Source organism: Pyrus communis, chromosome 11, assembly GCF_041283825.1.
Source record: "Pyrus communis isolate YQ-2024b chromosome 11, ASM4128382v1, whole genome shotgun sequence".
NCBI lineage: Eukaryota > Viridiplantae > Streptophyta > Magnoliopsida > Rosales > Rosaceae > Pyrus > Pyrus communis.
In genome coordinates, this window is record NC_142575.1 from 26,792,598 (window position 1) to 26,809,130 (window position 16,533).

General features: G+C 37.0%; 3 protein-coding genes across 3 annotated transcripts; 2 read left to right on the forward strand and 1 right to left on the reverse strand.

Moving 5' to 3' along the window:
• Window positions 1-1,645: 1,645 nt before the first annotated feature.
• On the forward strand, window positions 1,646-3,614 carry LOC137741994 (uncharacterized). The gene is made up of 3 exons (XM_068481719.2): window positions 1,646-1,806; window positions 1,918-1,972; window positions 3,160-3,614. The coding sequence occupies exons 1-3, from the start codon at window positions 1,722-1,724 to the stop codon at window positions 3,314-3,316; spliced, it is 297 nt and encodes a 98-aa protein (XP_068337820.2). The 5' UTR covers window positions 1,646-1,721; the 3' UTR covers window positions 3,317-3,614.
• An 844-nt stretch (window positions 3,615-4,458) lies between these two features.
• CCDA (cytochrome c biogenesis protein family) lies at window positions 4,459-8,991 on the forward strand. The gene is made up of 13 exons (XM_068481718.2): window positions 4,459-4,591; window positions 4,725-4,812; window positions 4,977-5,132; window positions 5,697-5,749; window positions 5,980-6,110; window positions 6,209-6,294; window positions 6,430-6,461; window positions 6,582-6,743; window positions 6,897-6,969; window positions 7,062-7,162; window positions 7,717-7,809; window positions 8,319-8,365; window positions 8,656-8,991. Exons 2-13 carry the CDS (start codon window positions 4,725-4,727, stop codon window positions 8,726-8,728), a joined length of 1,095 nt encoding a protein of 364 aa, XP_068337819.2. The 5' UTR covers window positions 4,459-4,591; the 3' UTR covers window positions 8,729-8,991.
• Window positions 8,992-12,076: 3,085 nt separating this feature from the next.
• On the reverse strand, window positions 12,077-13,765 carry LOC137743843 (uncharacterized). Its single transcript, XM_068483777.2, has 2 exons — window positions 13,048-13,765; window positions 12,077-12,763 (listed from the first exon to the last, which is right to left on the reverse strand). Exons 1-2 carry the CDS (start codon window positions 13,691-13,693, stop codon window positions 12,291-12,293), a joined length of 1,119 nt encoding a protein of 372 aa, XP_068339878.2. The 5' UTR covers window positions 13,694-13,765; the 3' UTR covers window positions 12,077-12,290.
• Between the last annotated feature and the right edge of the window lie 2,768 nt (window positions 13,766-16,533).

Sequence of the window (16,533 nt, forward strand, 5' to 3'; positions counted from 1 at the left end):
TTGTACCGGCCATTGAGTACTACGATTCAGTGATATTTATTTTCATTTGTACATAAAAGGTCTTAAGTTTGATTATTGCCACATGCAAGTTTGAATCATATTATTGCTAGCCCATTGTGAGGTTATACCCTTAGTGTAGATAATATCGTTTATTAAAAAAAAAAAAGAATAAAAAAATTCAGAAGCTTCCCCAAATATGAATCCCATAGGAATCTACAGTTAGAAATCAGTCACCTGATGAATAATTTCAATTGATGTTTTCCCACTAGAATGGACCATTAGGAAAACACTTACAAATGTAGATCCACTTTCTCTTTCATTAAACTGAAATTACTTTATCCTAAACAAAAAATGAGTTCATGACCCGCGTATAAGGAGAGGTCGAATTCCAAAATTCTCTCTCGTGTATACCCATTACCAAAAGATGGATGTCACTTTGGGACACATGTGGATAGCCGCCCCGCGTGGCTAAAAGTACAAAGTCACTTGGTCCAAAATGAGGGTATTTAATATTTATGTATACAAATTTTAACTGACAAACTTTAAAGAGGGCCAAAATAAAACAAAAGAAAGGCCCAAATCCATTCCTAAATGTATGAGTGGGCAGGCTCCTTTAAAGGTCCATACTTGTTTGCCAAGGAGGACGACATCAACGATCAAAGAAGTTGCCAAAGCCACTGGGAAAATCGCAGCGGGCACGAGCAATGGCGAGACAGAGAAAGAAAAGGAGTTGCTGACCATGAAAAGAGGTTGCCGCCGTAGGAGACGAAGGCTGCGCTAACCTGTAAAGTGCATCCGCTTTCTCAGATGCCAACGGAGAAGAAAACTGCAAAGAGACGTATTCAAGACCATGCAACTCGAACATGAACACCAAAAGGTCTTCAATGAGCACCAAAGACAGAGAAATTAATTGAAGAAAATTAAGGCTGGCTATTTCTGTAGGATAATATAAATGATTATAATCATTATACACACATATCTCTATTAATTAATGAAACTCTCTTTGTCAACCAAAAGAGGATGAAAAGACTACTTAGTCTCTATCACAAAAAAAAAAAAAAAAAAATGATGGGCAATAACCTCCCACTCAACCCACGTTCTCTCTCTTTCCCTCTCTCCTTCTCATTTTCTAAAAAAATGTGTTCATACACACAAAGTGTGTATGTAAATGCTAGTATTAATAAACAAAGCAGTAAAAATAAAAGGTAAGGAATGATCTGACGTGTGATATCAAGAATTGTGTTGTTCACCGTAGACGCCTCCCTACGTGCCGGTATAACGTCTCTCTACAACTCCAAGATACAATCCTTAAATCTCACAGAGTGTTTGACCTCTAAGTATGATTATGGCAAACGGGGTGTTAGTGATCAATTGCCCATTAATAGTGAAGATGAGTAGGAGGATAATAGGGGAAAAAAATAGCATTTTGGAACAAGGCTTTTTTGAAAGGTAGTTTTCTACAAGGGCTACTTGAATCAAATTTTTAAAAAGAAAAAAAAACCTTTGAAAAGAGAGATTGTTTTTTTTACTTTTTTACGTAAGAGTGGGCAAGATGTCCCAGAAAAAAATAATGGGCTAGATGTCCAAAATCCTCATGGGCCAATGGCCCAACAGGGTATAAGGTAGTTAAAGGTCCAATTAGCCCGCCTTTTCGCGGGTTCTCTCTCCGTGCAACGAGCTAGGGTTTATTAGTCCCTAAAACCTCTCTCAGATTTTTAGCCATGGCGAAGAACAGGAACAAGAAGAAGAAAACCGGCGCCGCTTCAATGGACATCCCCGAAGATCCCGTCTCAGATCTGCCTCAAGGTATCGAATTGGAAGAAGACACACGAGAATTTGGAATCATTTTTTTTTATAATTCCTTCAAATTCCATGGTTTTGAAATTTGGATTTCTGATCGTTTTGATCTTTGTGCAGCAATGGATACGTCAGAGTCTGGAGCTCATAACCCAAGTGCTGCTGCTTCCAATTTGTAAGTATCAAGTATAAAAAAGCAGTCAATTTTAATTTTTTTAATTTTTTGAAGAATTTCAGACTGCCAATCAAGACCACAAATTGAAACCCTAAACCTTAATCACAAGTCAAAGCATGATTCCATGTGAATGAATGAATTGATTAACATTCTGATAAAGTGTGCTAGATTCTGTGCAGGATTGAGATGGTATTATTGTATGGTTATGTGTGAGATTAATGGGTTTTAATTTTAAAAAATGAATATATATATATATATATATATATATGGAGACTAAATTTACAAACTAAATGATGTGTCACCAATAAAAATAAGCACGTTAATCAATAGTTAAGTAATAATCCAATCGTCAACTTCCATGTCATTTAGTGTACAAAATTTAGTCTCCCTAGGATATGTGTGTGTATGTACGTACTTATGTCTGTATGCATTCAATGCATGTTTATCTGTCTTCTTCTTTTGTGTGAGAATATCGGTGTTTACTTTATAAATGGTGCAGAATTTCAAATTTTAATGAATTAAGCTTGGAATGTATATTGTTTTGGTTTACACGGTAGATGTTACCCAATTATGTGCATATTGCGAGTAATTCCAGAATTCTATCAGAACATGTCTTGGTTGAATGTCGTATGTATGAAAGTGATCAGTGGCATTACTGTCAACTTATGATGGTTTTCTAGTCCCAAGTTCTTCAACAGAGGGTATCTCTGCTACTCTCATTATGAAGTATTTGTTGCATACAAGTTAGCACGATTACTTATTTTCCTGTTTTGGGGCTGTGAAAATTGAGCATGCTAGAATTGGTAATGAGGAGACTTGTTTTTGTGGCTAGGTGATGCTGCTCTGTGACTGTTCATGTCACAGGTGCAGGAATATAGGGTTCAAATCATGGGAAGAGATTGAGGAAGGGAGGTTTCATTGATGCGTCACGTGATTGCGATTTGATTATGTTTTGTCCTTTGAAAATAGGGTCAAGTATTTAGTATTTTGGTGGCTTCGTAGTTTCTTTCCCCTTCGATTGATGTTTTATTTGTTCTTTCTTATGAACTCTTTCTGTGATGTCTAAGTTGTCTGTTCAAGTTACTCGTTTATGTTTTTGTAATATGCCTTTTTCTGGTTTCATTTTTCCCGAAGCAATCTGTTTTCTGTTTCGTACACCTTTTTAATGGTGAAAATTTCTGTGACAGAAAGATAAAGGGAAGACAAATGAAGAGATCGAAAAATGCTCGAAAGAAAAAAGCCGTAGTGAGAGCTATATCTAAAACAGAGAAGGCTGTTGAGAAAGTTAAGAAGCATGAAAGCAAAACCTTGAGAACTCAATCTGCAAAGTTGCTGTATGACTGATTCTGGTCACCCATATTGATAGTATTAAGATTCAACTTTTTATGATCCCTGTATCAGTTTCCTTTTAAGTTTCTTTCCCAATTGATATTTTGACCATGGATGTAATTAGATGGATGTTTTCGGGTCTTGACGTTGAAATTTTGCTAGTTGACTTGTACAAGCATGAAAGCGAAAGACTCGTGCCGGACTCTCGTGTGTCTGGTCCCTTCTGCCTCGCAGGAATTTGGCATGAATTTGTAAAAGAACAAACAGAAAACCATCTTAGTTCTAATTGATTCTTCTTGAGCTACAGAGCTAATCCCAGATCTTCATCTATAAATACTTCGAAGCAGGTTCGTCGTCTACAATCCAGCATTGTGTTGTACACTTACCTTAACCTAGAGCAGGCGGATCAGACGAAGCAGCCCTTATCGTTCCAATTTGAAGCTTTCCTTTCGGAAGCAATTCCATTTAATGTCACTGAACACCAGTTTGCAAGAAATATTCGGACAACAAGACATTAGGATCGCTAATGTTAAATATCAAGTTCTACGACGCTAAAGAAACGCATGCCATACTTCTAGAAAAAGTTTGAGCGATCTTCAACAAAAGCGTACTTGTACACGAAACCAACACAGGGGATAAATGTGAGTTCTTTAATACAATTGGTATTAGAACAGAGGAATTAAAGACAATTTCTCAGAATCTCATCTATAAAGATAATGTTCTTAACCATTTGGTAAGCGTCTCAATGGTAGTATCAGTGTCTTAGTTAACTAATGCTAAAAAGGACTACCAAAGTTTAACAATGTGAGTCAATTTGGAATTTTCTTTTAGAATAGCTAAAAATAATTTTTGGCAACCAAAAAAACGCTATTAATTATAACAGAAAAATCTAAAAGTGCTACTAGCTCATAAAAGCGCTTTTTGGAAACACACTTACACTTGAGTTTTTAATAAAAACATCACACGTGTGTATACTGAAGTCGTTTTCTAACGTAAGCGTTTACAAGCAAAAGTGATTTCTAAAAATGTAATTACAACCAATGTCTAACTCTATGTTTATAACTCATGCCTCTAATCATAAACGTCTGAAAACAAACTATTGGGCCTCAAATGTGTCTTCTATGTTTAAAACCCATGTGCATGTGGGTGTTACTTGAGATGCCCATTAGCCTAGTAAGCCCATATATGGTGATATTATTTCTTCCAAAGTTTGTGTTGATATTTCTGCCAATGATTACTTGCTTGCTTGCTTCCACTGCTGCTGTGTGAACCAAATCCGAAAAATTTGAGGTAAAAGCAAAAAGCTTTGAGATTTTCTCTGCTCAAATCCAACAATGATTGAAAATTTAGCCGAACAATTTTCTGGGTTCCCGATCATTTCTTCCAGTGTTCAATTTTTGTGTTTTGAGATTTCTGTATGCAGATGAATTTGGCTATCAACAATTGCGGCAGTTATGGAATTAATCCTTTCACAATTTCAAGCTGCAAGGGTGGCCAGAAAATCAGTCACGGTGAGTAAACTGTGATTATAATTTTGCTTGTGGGGATATATTATCAAGTTCAAGCACTGAATCTTTTGAATATATTTGTATAGATTTCGTGTGCGTTTTACTACTAAATACTAATTACTGCATGTTGTGGCATTTTTATTGTTTCCCAAATTCGTGTGCTGAAGGTAAAAAATATATAGTGCCCAGCAGAATGCTGAAGGGACCTGCTTCTACTTCTACACCTCAGGATGCTTGCCAAGATTCTGCATCATTGGCAAAGACTGATAGAAGCAGCAGCACCAGCAGCTTCCCAATTAAGACTTTTGTAAATTCCATGGCAGGTAACAAGCCTTCGTCTTTTGCAGCTTCGCTTAACACGGATTAACTTCTGTTTCTATTGCCTCTGTTTATTTTCTCCCCAAGAAGTGAACTTTCATATGATTAATGAATAGAATAGGTCTAACTTCAAACGTAAAGACGTATAATTAGCCAGGAGCCTTTTGATTTCCTTTGTCTTCTGAATACCATTCACAATTCGTGAATATTTATACTCTTCGAACTGTGAGAAATTAGCTGTAGTTTTAGCTCACTCGTTTCCTGATGGTTTTTTTTTTTGTGGGGTTCGGAAGTTTTTTTTTGTTGAAATTTGAAAATGTATTAGTTTCGAATAAGTTATGGAAATCTTCCGTTTATATTTGTGGTTTGGCTATACATTTTAACATTTACGTTTTATTGATTCACTTGCATATTTATATAATATACATGTAGATAATTACATTAATTAACAGCCATGGCACGAAGGAAATCTTCCATGTTACCTGTGATTCTCAGTTGATTCAAAGCGATTGGATGTACTCTATAAACTTTCTTGTAACTGAGTTGGTTTTTTGTTTCTCATTTTTCAGCGGCGAATTTGGTCTTTGCCGACTTGGCAAAGGCTAGCACGGAGAAAATGTTGGTGAGAATTTGCTTAATTGCTGATCCCATTATACCTTTTCAGTAATTTTTTTTTTCTTTTCAAAATTTCAGTATCATTTTGCTGCACAGTCCTTATAGTTTTTGTAGTTGTGTTGTTTCATGATGATGGTTTAGAGTGTCAGTACCTGGGCCAGAACTACTATTAAAGTCTGTATCCTAGTTATAGTTCTCATATATAATCTGAGGAACTAGAATTCTTTTCCAAGTCAGGACGGAGCTGTTTCAGTATATACCTTGGCTGATGGAGGCCCCGGAGAATGGTTTGGAGGCTTCCTATTTTCTGCTGGACAAGATGCTAATGAAGCTGTTCAAGACCAGCTATCAGCCCTCAGTTTCTCTAGGTTCCGTCCCACCTTCACGTCTTCATTTACGATTCTATTTTTGATGATTTACTGCCTTGGAATATGCACTGTTTGTCATTGCTTGTTCATCTTTGCAGTTTGGCAGTTATCTTTGGGGCTGGGCTTGTGACCAGCCTTTCTCCTTGTACTCTTAGCGTTTTACCACTGACCCTAGGTTACATAGGTAAGCATTTATGTCTTTTATTTCATGGATATGGAGACAAATGGGGGGAGAGGAGTCGTTTTGCATGAAGATGGACAGTGACTCTTTTGCATATATCATGCGTAATGCTTATATGAATTTATTTGAATCATACAGGAGCATTTGGCTCAGGGAAAAGCAAGGCAGAGGTGATAACTTGCTACTTTTGATTGCCTTTGTTACTCTCTCTTTCTCTTTCGCTCTCTCTCTCTGATAGCTGACACACACATATTCCTATAGCATGAGGCTAATGTTCCTTTATTGGTCAGGTTCTTGGGAATTCAATTGCGTTCTCCTTAGGATTGGCAACTACACTTGCACTCTTAGGCATAGGAGCCTCATTTGCTGGAAAGGCATATGGACAGACAGGGCAGGGGTTACCTTTGACTGCTTCAGGTTTAGCTATTATTATGGGCCTGAATCTCCTTGAGGTATTTATTCATGTGCTAACATTTTGTATTTTTTATTTTTGCCTAGAATGCGCTTAGTTTATTGGATATTATCTTTCACTTTGATTGCCTAGTCTTTCTGATTATATGCTATCCCTTAGTTTTATGCTATCACCATATGGGTTGATGTTGCAGGTAATTGAACTACAGCTCCCCTCATTTTTTAGCAATTTTGATCCCCGGGCTGCTGCTGCTAATTTCCCTTCAAGTAACTACCCACCATAATGTTATAGATTTTTGTGGTTTAGATAAAAGCCGGTTGTCCAACTGATCTTACAAGTTTCAACTTGAACGTATTAGGTGTGCAAGCATATCTAGCTGGGCTTACATTTGCTTTAGCTGCCTCGCCATGCAGTACGCCAGTGCTGGCCACTCTGCTTGGATATGTTGCTACGTCTAAGGTAAACTCAAATGTTTGATGTTCTTGAATTTCTTTTTAGCTTTCAGTTTGCTTGAGATTACTGATAGCAAAAGCAGTAGCTTTATATTTGTGCATGCGTTAATAGCCTGGCATATTCAGAATCTCTTACTCTTGAAAGGAGATAGATAGATGCAGAAGAATCTTTAGATTTTCAGTACAAGTTCTTCACTAATGCTTGTGAGACTCGGCTGTTGCTCTTGGACTCCCTCAAACCCTTTGTTAACTGGATGTTATGGATGATCACATTTTTGGAGTAAAACTTCATATTTTATTGGTGTAGATCAGTTGCAGTTAGGCAGATGATGTAGGAGGGTCATTGTAAATTCCTTCGATGTTGCTTATTGGTCTCAGCCAATCATCTCTGGAATGTCATATATAAGAAATTTTTTTATCCATCCTGATATCATATTATAGCATGCAAATTCAAAACAGTTGATGCTCTCAGTACTCTTTGCCAGCTTAAGTTGTGCCTTTCACAGTTTATGTACATACATAGCGGATATTTTTAGTTTAAGTGGACAAATTTTATAACAGAATCCAATGATAGGAGGCAGCTTACTTTTGACATACACAAGCGGTTATGTTGCTCCTTTACTTCTTGCTGCTTCTTTTGCTGGAGCACTGCAGGTATGTGGTCTATCACTTTTTAGATATGTTGTAAGTTCTGTTAGAAGTTAGAACATAATGGTTAGTGAATGCTTCCAGTATATTTCTTTGCTATTGTGTTCTCCCGCCTGTGACGGGCCTCATATTCAAAGATTCAAGACTTATGTGTGAATGTCTCTAGAAAGTCTGCTTAGCAATGTTGGCAACTTTAACCTTCCATTTCATCTGTAATTGTGAGTTGAATATTGAATGAATTTAAATCACAAGAAACAACAAAGAATGGTTCGGAAGTTCGGACAAGAAAAAAGAAATTGGAAAGAACATGCAAGAACACAATAATAGAAGTCATATCAACTGACAAAAAACTACGTTGATGGGAACTCAAAATGAGATCATAGTCATTTCTGTGGAAACCTATGCATTCAATCTTTTGTTTCAAAGTCGTGATTAATTAAGAGTAAATAATTATCGTATTCTGCTTCAAGGATTTTTCCTTTTTCCTGAGCAAAACCTATATTTGTTTTGTGCAGAGCCTACTTTCATTTCGCAAATTTTCAGCATGGATAAACCCAATCAGGTAACACTTGACACCTTTCCATGTCGTTTTTAATTCTTCGAAAACTTGTTAGCACATTTGAGTTCCCCCAAATTATAGGAACTAAGCTCCATCATTAGTAATCAACTGTTGAGGTGGTATATATTGTACAAGTCTGTCAACTTTCAACCCCCTTCCTATTGAGCACTTTGGTGATTCTCGGGCCATCACAAGGCAACTAAGATGTCTTATGAGCTATTTGCTCATTTCTCAAATACCCGGGGTCACTGAACGACTTTCACTAACATATTTGAATTTTGTTGTTTTAACAGCGGCGCACTTCTGTTAGGAGGGGGTGTGTATACTTTCTTGGATAGGCTTTTCCCAGTTACAATGGCAATGTAGAGATTTGCTCAATGAAATAAACGTCGAAACACTTCCAGAATGGCGGCATTACGTTCTTCTTTGAACTCCGTTTGCTCGCGGTTTCACTTGTACAGGATGCAACAGTTCTAGTAATGTGTAAATCTATACTAAAATTGCATAAGATGGTAAGAGTGAAAATAATGTGAATCCTTTGTAAAGTATTCTGATTTCATCATTCAGACTGAGGTAAATAGGAATCCTCTAAGCAAGACCATCAGCAGTCAACACCATATTTGACCAAACCATTTGTTTTTTTATTTTTTGAATAAAAAATATTATCTACACTAAAGGGGAGGGAGAGCTTAACCTCACAATGAGTTAGTAATAATGTAGTTTAAATTCGCCTTTGGCGAGAATCGAGCCTAAGACTTTTCACTTACAAGTAAAGAGAAATATCATTAGGCTGTAATACTAAATGGCTTGACCAAACCATGTTAGTTATGAACTTAATGGGAAAGTCTCATCGGTTTAACTGTTAGCTAGAATAACGAACCTTTTTCGTTCTCTTGACAAAAGAAGGGTGTTAAATGACATTATGGCATGAAAGGTTTTGGATGTTGGCCATTAGGTAGAGATTCTTAGCCATTGTTAAGAGCTCATGGGTGGAACTTGCCCTAAAAACTGAGCAATACTTGGCTACCCAAGGATGAGTAAGAGCTCTGAGCTTTGTGCTTACAATTAGAAAACTGTTTATAATATTAATCACTTGTAAAGTCATCTTTGCAGAAAATGAGTTAAAACTAAGATTGTTTAGTCAATCTATTGAAGCAAATACCTAGACGGTCCACAAAGCTTTTACCAATTCCGTTCATCTATTCTTATAAAACTCGATAACTAAACAATCTTAGTTTTAAGTGATGTTTTGCAAAGAAGATCTTTATAAAGTGATTTACAATATGAACGGTTCTAATCATAAAAACAAAGTTCTTCAAATCGACAATGAACAATTTTGGATAAGTATGGCCCTACTCATCTTTTGAGTAACGAAGTATTATTAGCGTCTTAAGGAAAGGGGTGCCCAATAACTCCGAACTCATATGATATATTTTTTTCTAAAAATGGATACGGTTTCCATACACCGCAAAATCGTCGACGCATTCTGTCGATTGAATTGGCCGATGGTAGCCATTTTCTTCTACTATTGACACAAAGGAGAGTGAAAACGATGTCTAAATTGTGTAGGCCTGATAACCTTCATACTAGGAATTGGGAAAAATGACATCATTAATCAGAAACGATGTGGTCCAAGAAGATGGCAACTGTATAATACAAGGTAAGGGAAGCCCAAACGGTGGATACTGGTGGAGTCTGCAGACTCGACTATTTCTTCAAGCCTGAGATGGAAGATTTTCTAGGCCAGCAAAAACAAAATTTCCAATATTTTTTATTTACGTGGTTATAAAAAGCACTTAACAGATTAGCCACTACAAGTACGTGGAGGTGTACTTTTTTCTGAAGTGCTTATCCAGAAGCAGAAACATTTTCCAAGCTTTTTGGCCACATCCACTGTGCCAATTTTAGGCTAAATATTTATTGGGGTTAGACTTACCTCACCACCCACCGCCTTCGCAATTATGATACTAACATGATGTCTTCTTCTCTTCCTAGGGTTTTACTCCATAAATGTTTCATGATCTCATGATCTCTGCATTTGAAATGCTTTGGCTGCTGTGATTGGTGAAAGGAATTCAGAGTAGGGCAAAGAACTAGACGAAAAATACTGGTATTGAAAGCATTATGGGCACGAGAATGATTGGGTATGCGGTAAATAACTCTCTACGTTAGTAAGATACTCATCATTTTTCAAGCATGCCATATCAAAGGGTCCAGAGGGTTGAAAAACTTCCGAAAACCATCTTCAACTGAGGATTAGGCCAGAGGGCTTATGAGCCCCACGGAATCTGAAAGCAAATCAGCTAACCGCTTTCAGTTAGCCCAATTTCATTTTTGTTTTGTTTTTCTCCATTAACCCAGCCCTTTTTCTTTTTGTTTAGTTCTTTTCCATTGCCCAGCCCACTTTAGGGTTTAGGGCTTGGTTTTTTTTTTTTTTTTTTATGGTCCTAGCCCACTTTTTGTTTCTATGCCCAGCGGCCTTTTTTTTTTATTTTTTTATTTTTTTTTATTTTTTTAATTTCTAATTTTTTTCTACACCATTTCTCACATATTTTTTACTATTCCATACTATTTTACCTCATTTTATTTCAATTATTCACATTCCATACTATAGCCTTGTGGTTTTCGGTTGGAGACGGTTTTTTGTGACAAGGCTAAAATGAGCCCTATGGCCCTTTGTCCCTCGGTTGGAGATGGTAAGGAATATTGCCCTGCACTGTTTATTAAAATATTAATTTTTTGAAGGACTAGAGAGAGAAATGAATCATCTGGCTAGCCTTCGGTTGGAGATGGCTTTACTTTTCAATCCATTAGTAAACACATGAGCTCATACTATTTAGCTTTATTTTTTTTAAGTGGACACGCCCTATAATTCTTGTATTTCTTTGTGTTTACTATACTAACACAGGTTATTAAGTACATGCTATCGATAAATCAATACTTGAAATTAGCAAGTAATTGATCTCATTTCCATTCCCCCAAGTCTCAACCTTATTCTTGATCTCCTCAAGAAGATGTTTTGGTAAACAAATGAATCTAGAAGGGCTCATAGTCATAGCCAGAAGCGGATCCATCCATAGACCCGAGTGGTCTCGGGATCATCAAGGGCCGAAGAACCGCTTGTGAGGATCTCTGAGAACCATCCAACAGTCTGGGCAAGTGGTGGAAGAAAGAAAGCTACCATGACTGTGCAGATGCTATGCAAGGGAAACTTTTCATAAAGTACTATGAACTCCTAATGATCTTTCATCTCATACCATCAAATTCACTATAATACTAAAGAAAAAATTATGATATTTTTGTATGTCATATATATGTTAAACAATACACCTAGTTAAAATAACAAACGTAAATTCGCAATACAAGTATAGTTTCTAAGTGTAAATATACACTTACTAGCTCGTTTAAAATAATAAGCGCACATTCTCAATAGACACTTAATAACCCACCATCCCATTTGTGCTTACTGTACCTTAATTAGAAATACCCAATATTAGAATTCTGAATCCACCAATACTGATCATTGACCTAAAAATTTTTTAAAATTCGAACAATATTACAATTAACGTAATCTAATTCAAAATTTTGGACAATGAAACTCCAACTTAAGGGAAAAAAAGCATGTTGTCTAACCAATTTCGCTACACTTGAGTATGCAGATATTGATTTGGATTTCAAACATCTTTACGACTTAACCGTTGGAGTTGATTGCAATTTTCAAAACCCACAAGAACAACATTGCATGTTTTTATTTATTTATAATTATAAATACAAACAACAATAAAGCATTTTCCCGCTACGTGGGGTCGGCTATATAAATCCTAATACGTCATTGCGCTCGATTCTGTATCACGTCTTCCGTTAAATTCAAGTACTCTATAAGTTTATAATTATAAATATATATTAAAAAAAAAAAAAGATAACTAAACTAATGAGCCATTGGAGCCTTGGCCCCGCGGTTCACCATCTTCTGGTACTGATTCAACGACTCCTGCCTCTGCAGCCTCATTTCCTCGTTAAACTTATTGATGAACGCCTCCACCCGCCGGTTCAACTCGTCCTGACTCAGCGACGGCTCCTTCCTCAGCCGCCCCGACCCCGACGACAGAGCGAGCGACGGCGAGTTCGCGCTGCTTCGCTCCTGGAACGTCTCCGACTTTTTCATCTTCGGGTTCGGAGGCGGAGAGTTCGCGTTACTCCGCTCCTGGAACGTCTCCGACTTGTTCATCTTGGGCTTCGGAGGCGGCGTGTTCTCGTCTATCCCCTGCACGTGCGTGTCCCACGCGTCCGACTTCTTCAGGTGCCTTGCTAACGGCACCGACCGCGCTTCCGTTATCGTCTTCCACGTGCTCTCCAGCGTGTCGTTCCGCTTCGGCTTCGATACTCCGAACGACTTTCCCCCTGCCAAAACAAACTCGTTAATTTACCATTGTGACATCGTCTACTCAAATTCTATGCCGGGCATTTCACAGTTCAATTACACTTCTGCCCCCACACGACGAGGTCAATTTCGATATTTTACAATCAGAAATAAATTTGAATTTACACGATAATAACAAAAGCAAAATCCAGGCGGCGCTCTGACCACCGAACGGTTAAGCGGTCAGGCCAGTCCGGTTCTATGTTCCTATCCGAATATTCCAAGGCTTATACGACAAGTCGTACACAGAGAAAGAGAGTGGTACCTTCAGGGCTAGCTTTAACGGCTTTAACGGATCTTCTGTGACCGATACGAGCGGAAACCGGCGGTTTCTGGTTCTCGTTCAACCAGAACTCCATAGAGTCCTTCCTCTGCAAACTCGTCTTTACAGGCGTCGATACCGCGGCGGCCTCATCTCCGCCTTCAATCGCCGCCAGATCTTCGCTATTCTCCTCCTTCCCCTTCACCACCTCCGAAACCATTGGTTCTACTAGCACTCCTCCGTACGAATCCAACACCTTCGTCAGAACATTCTCATCGTAATCGGACTCACTCGGAACGATGCCGTCGTACGCTGTGTAGTCAGGACTAATTTGTGCGGATATCTTTGCTGTCGTCACGGGAGAGACCCTCACCAGCTCCTGCTCCGTCACCGGCGTCGAATCTTCGGGTTTGGGGTGGAGCTTGGAGGAGGCGACGATGCTGATGATGATACAGTTGATGATTATGTAGAGATACGGAGGTCTGAGCCAGGAGACGGCGGAGCTCCAGAGAGAAGGGACATGGGAGGTGACGGCGTCGGCGACCACTGGAGCTGAGAGTTTCAGCCCCACGGCGATGGAGACCACACCAGTGGATATCAGCGCAACCTTTAGAGTGAGTAACCAGGTGTTGCTCGTGCTCGTAGACATTTTTTTTCCGGCGACGCAGGTTGGGAATCGATCGGAATCTCACCTTTTCCGGCGAGAGCTCTATATAGGAAGTTTAAGGAATGAGTGAATGGGGTGAGGAGGACGATTATAAATAAGGGCGGAGGGGAGAGTGAGTTTTTGCGACGAAACGAGAACGGGTGACACGTAAGCATGTAATGGTTTCTTCCACGTGGCATTGGGGTTTTCGAATGCTAGGGAAAATAAGAGGATTGAAACCATCGACATCACTGATGTGACGGTTAATAATGGAACTTATTTTTTAATAATTATGAAAAAAACACATTAATTAATCGAATATAATATGATCCACAATAGATTATAAATTTTTTGTCTCTCTTGCTCCTCCGTGAATATTAAAAAGATTTATATTACTAAAGTTAGAACTAATTGATGCTAATATCAACACCGGGTTGCCAATTAATATGCATAACGCTAATATCAGCATCAGTGACTCGATTTTGACACGACAAACACATTTAACTAGTATCATATATACGTTTTTTAGTCAAAATAATCTCTGAAACTTGCATAACCCTCATTTTGGATATTGAAATTTGAAATCAATAGAAGTAGTTCATGAGTTTGTCTACCATCAATCATTTTGGTCATTCTAGGAGAATTATGTTGAAAATGATCAAAATGACAAAATACCCTTAATTAATAAACAATGTGCCCAAATGATTTGACAAAAATTGAGAGCATTTTTGTCATTTTATACTTATTTAATGGAATTTTTTTATAGAATGACCAAAACGATTGATAGTGGACAAACTCAGAGACCACTTCTATCGATTTCAAACCCCAACGACCAAAGTAAAGAGTTATGTCAATTTCAATGATTATTTTGACTATATATATATATTTGAATAATATCATTCATATTTTTAGTTTTATAAGCATCAAACAAAAAATGTCATATTTATAAAAAAATAAAAATAATAATAATAAATCATTTTAAGGTTAAGTGGGTTTAGAATCATTACACTAGCAAATGTTATTATTTATTAACATTCCATTAAGACATGTTTGGGATTACTTCTGAAATCGTTAAAAATGCGTTCTAACAAGTGTTTTTAGTTGCGTTTGACAGAAAAAGCTAGAAGTATTTTTTATAAATTTCTTATAAAAGCACTTCCAATCGAAGCACTCGAGCAAAAGTATTTCTCGCTAAAGTAGTTGCAAAACCCCGATGCGAAAATTGTGACTTGAGGAGCACTTGATTTATCTATCCTATGATTTTTCAAGCTCAATAATTTAGTTTTAACAATTTAAGTGATGATCTTGGATACATAAATAAGAATTTAGCTGCCATTTCTTGCATTAGGGTCTCTCATACACAAAAATAGATGTGACTTTTACCTGTTATTTCTTGGATAAGAAGTTTCGTGTCCATAAATAATCAGTTTCTACTTCTCCAGACCGTTCTGGTGGTGGGGAGGTGGGACATGTTCTTTCCCTTTTTTTTTAATTTCTTTGTTTACTTAATTATCATTTCATCATAAAAGTAAATAAAAAAGGTGATTAATTGTTTAATCTTTGTACACGAAGAATTAATATTTAAAAGGTACCACTACCACATCTCAACGGCTATATTTTTATATATGTGACCGTTAACTCCGGCGGTGTGTTGATCATGAAGGATCCTAAATGCCCGGTCCATGGGTATCGCGTTGGACCACTCACTCGCTCACCCTTGGAGACTGGGTAATGGATTTTTCTTAATTAATCTTGAGCTTCCCCACACGCTTGCCACCCTACTTAATTAACCGGCCGTGTTTAGAAGGTAATTAAGAAAGAACTCGTGAGTTGTTAATCAATGTTTAAAATATTAATCAGTGAAAATATTGATATGTAAATTTATGAAAATACGATGAATATATCGATATCAGTTGCATTTGATGGAAATGATGAAAATTTGCTAAAAACGTGGAAATTTAAATAGAAATTTTAGAGAATACCATACGGCAGTTTGTCGATATTTAACCAATATGCTGGATTTATAGAAAAAAATATGTCGATTTTAGCCGAAATTTAAGAGTTTATCTGATATAGAGTGAAGTCAACTTCACCCTCTTTCCATATCTTTTTCTGATTAATCTCAACCAAATTGAAGAAATTTCAAACATTGATTGTGATACAAGGGAAGGCCAAATATGGTACAATAACCAAATTAATTAGAATGCAACGAAAGCCATTAGCCATGCAAGATGCATTGCGAAAAAATTTGAATGGAACCGAAATATTGTCATACTATGTACTAATCTATGTGTTATAAAATTGTGACATTTCAGAAGTGTAAGATATATTATAATAAACTTATTATAACATAAGCTAGTTAGTATAACACTAATTCTTCCTCATACAATATTTACTTCTCACCTAAGAAACGAGCACTTACAAGCAACAGGATCCAAGAATGTATCTCCAGATTTCGTGAGAGTAGTATATGAACATATTGAATATAGGGGCTTTTAGATCTAGGTCCAAAAACAGTGTTTTTAAGAGTGAGTCCAGTTATCTAATTATATGTTTTTATTTCTTTTATACTCATTTAATATTTTCCAAAAATATTAAAAATCAATTAAAATCTTTTAATATTATGCATTTTCCAACCCCAAAATAATTATTGGATAGATCCTCCTTAATCTGAAAATAAAATTTTAGCCCCACATAATTAATTTTCTCCACATAAACTTAATATCATTTTTTTTTACGCAAAGAAAACCCAATAACTAGGATCCACATCAATAAATTCAATAATTATGCTTTACAAATTTTACAGTTATTGGATCCCTAAAATACTCCTATTGCATGTTTGA

Coding starts and splice junctions, on each gene's coding strand:
- LOC137741994 (XM_068481719.2), top strand. CDS start 1,722: ATGGCGAAGAACAGGAACAAGAAGAAGAAAACCGGCGCCGCTTCAATG. Junction 1,807..1,917: donor CGTCTCAGATCTGCCTCAAG/GTATCGAATTGG, acceptor ATCTTTGTGCAG/CAATGGATACGTCAGAGTCT. Junction 1,973..3,159: donor AGTGCTGCTGCTTCCAATTT/GTAAGTATCAAG, acceptor TTTCTGTGACAG/AAAGATAAAGGGAAGACAAA.
- CCDA (XM_068481718.2), top strand. CDS start 4,725: ATGAATTTGGCTATCAACAATTGCGGCAGTTATGGAATTAATCCTTTC. Junction 6,295..6,429: donor ACTGACCCTAGGTTACATAG/GTAAGCATTTAT, acceptor TGAATCATACAG/GAGCATTTGGCTCAGGGAAA. Junction 7,163..7,716: donor GATATGTTGCTACGTCTAAG/GTAAACTCAAAT, acceptor ATTTTATAACAG/AATCCAATGATAGGAGGCAG.
- LOC137743843 (XM_068483777.2), bottom strand. CDS start 13,693: ATGTCTACGAGCACGAGCAACACCTGGTTACTCACTCTAAAGGTTGCG. Junction 12,764..13,047: donor CGTTAAAGCTAGCCCTGAAG/GTACCACTCTCT, acceptor TTGTTTTGGCAG/GGGGAAAGTCGTTCGGAGTA.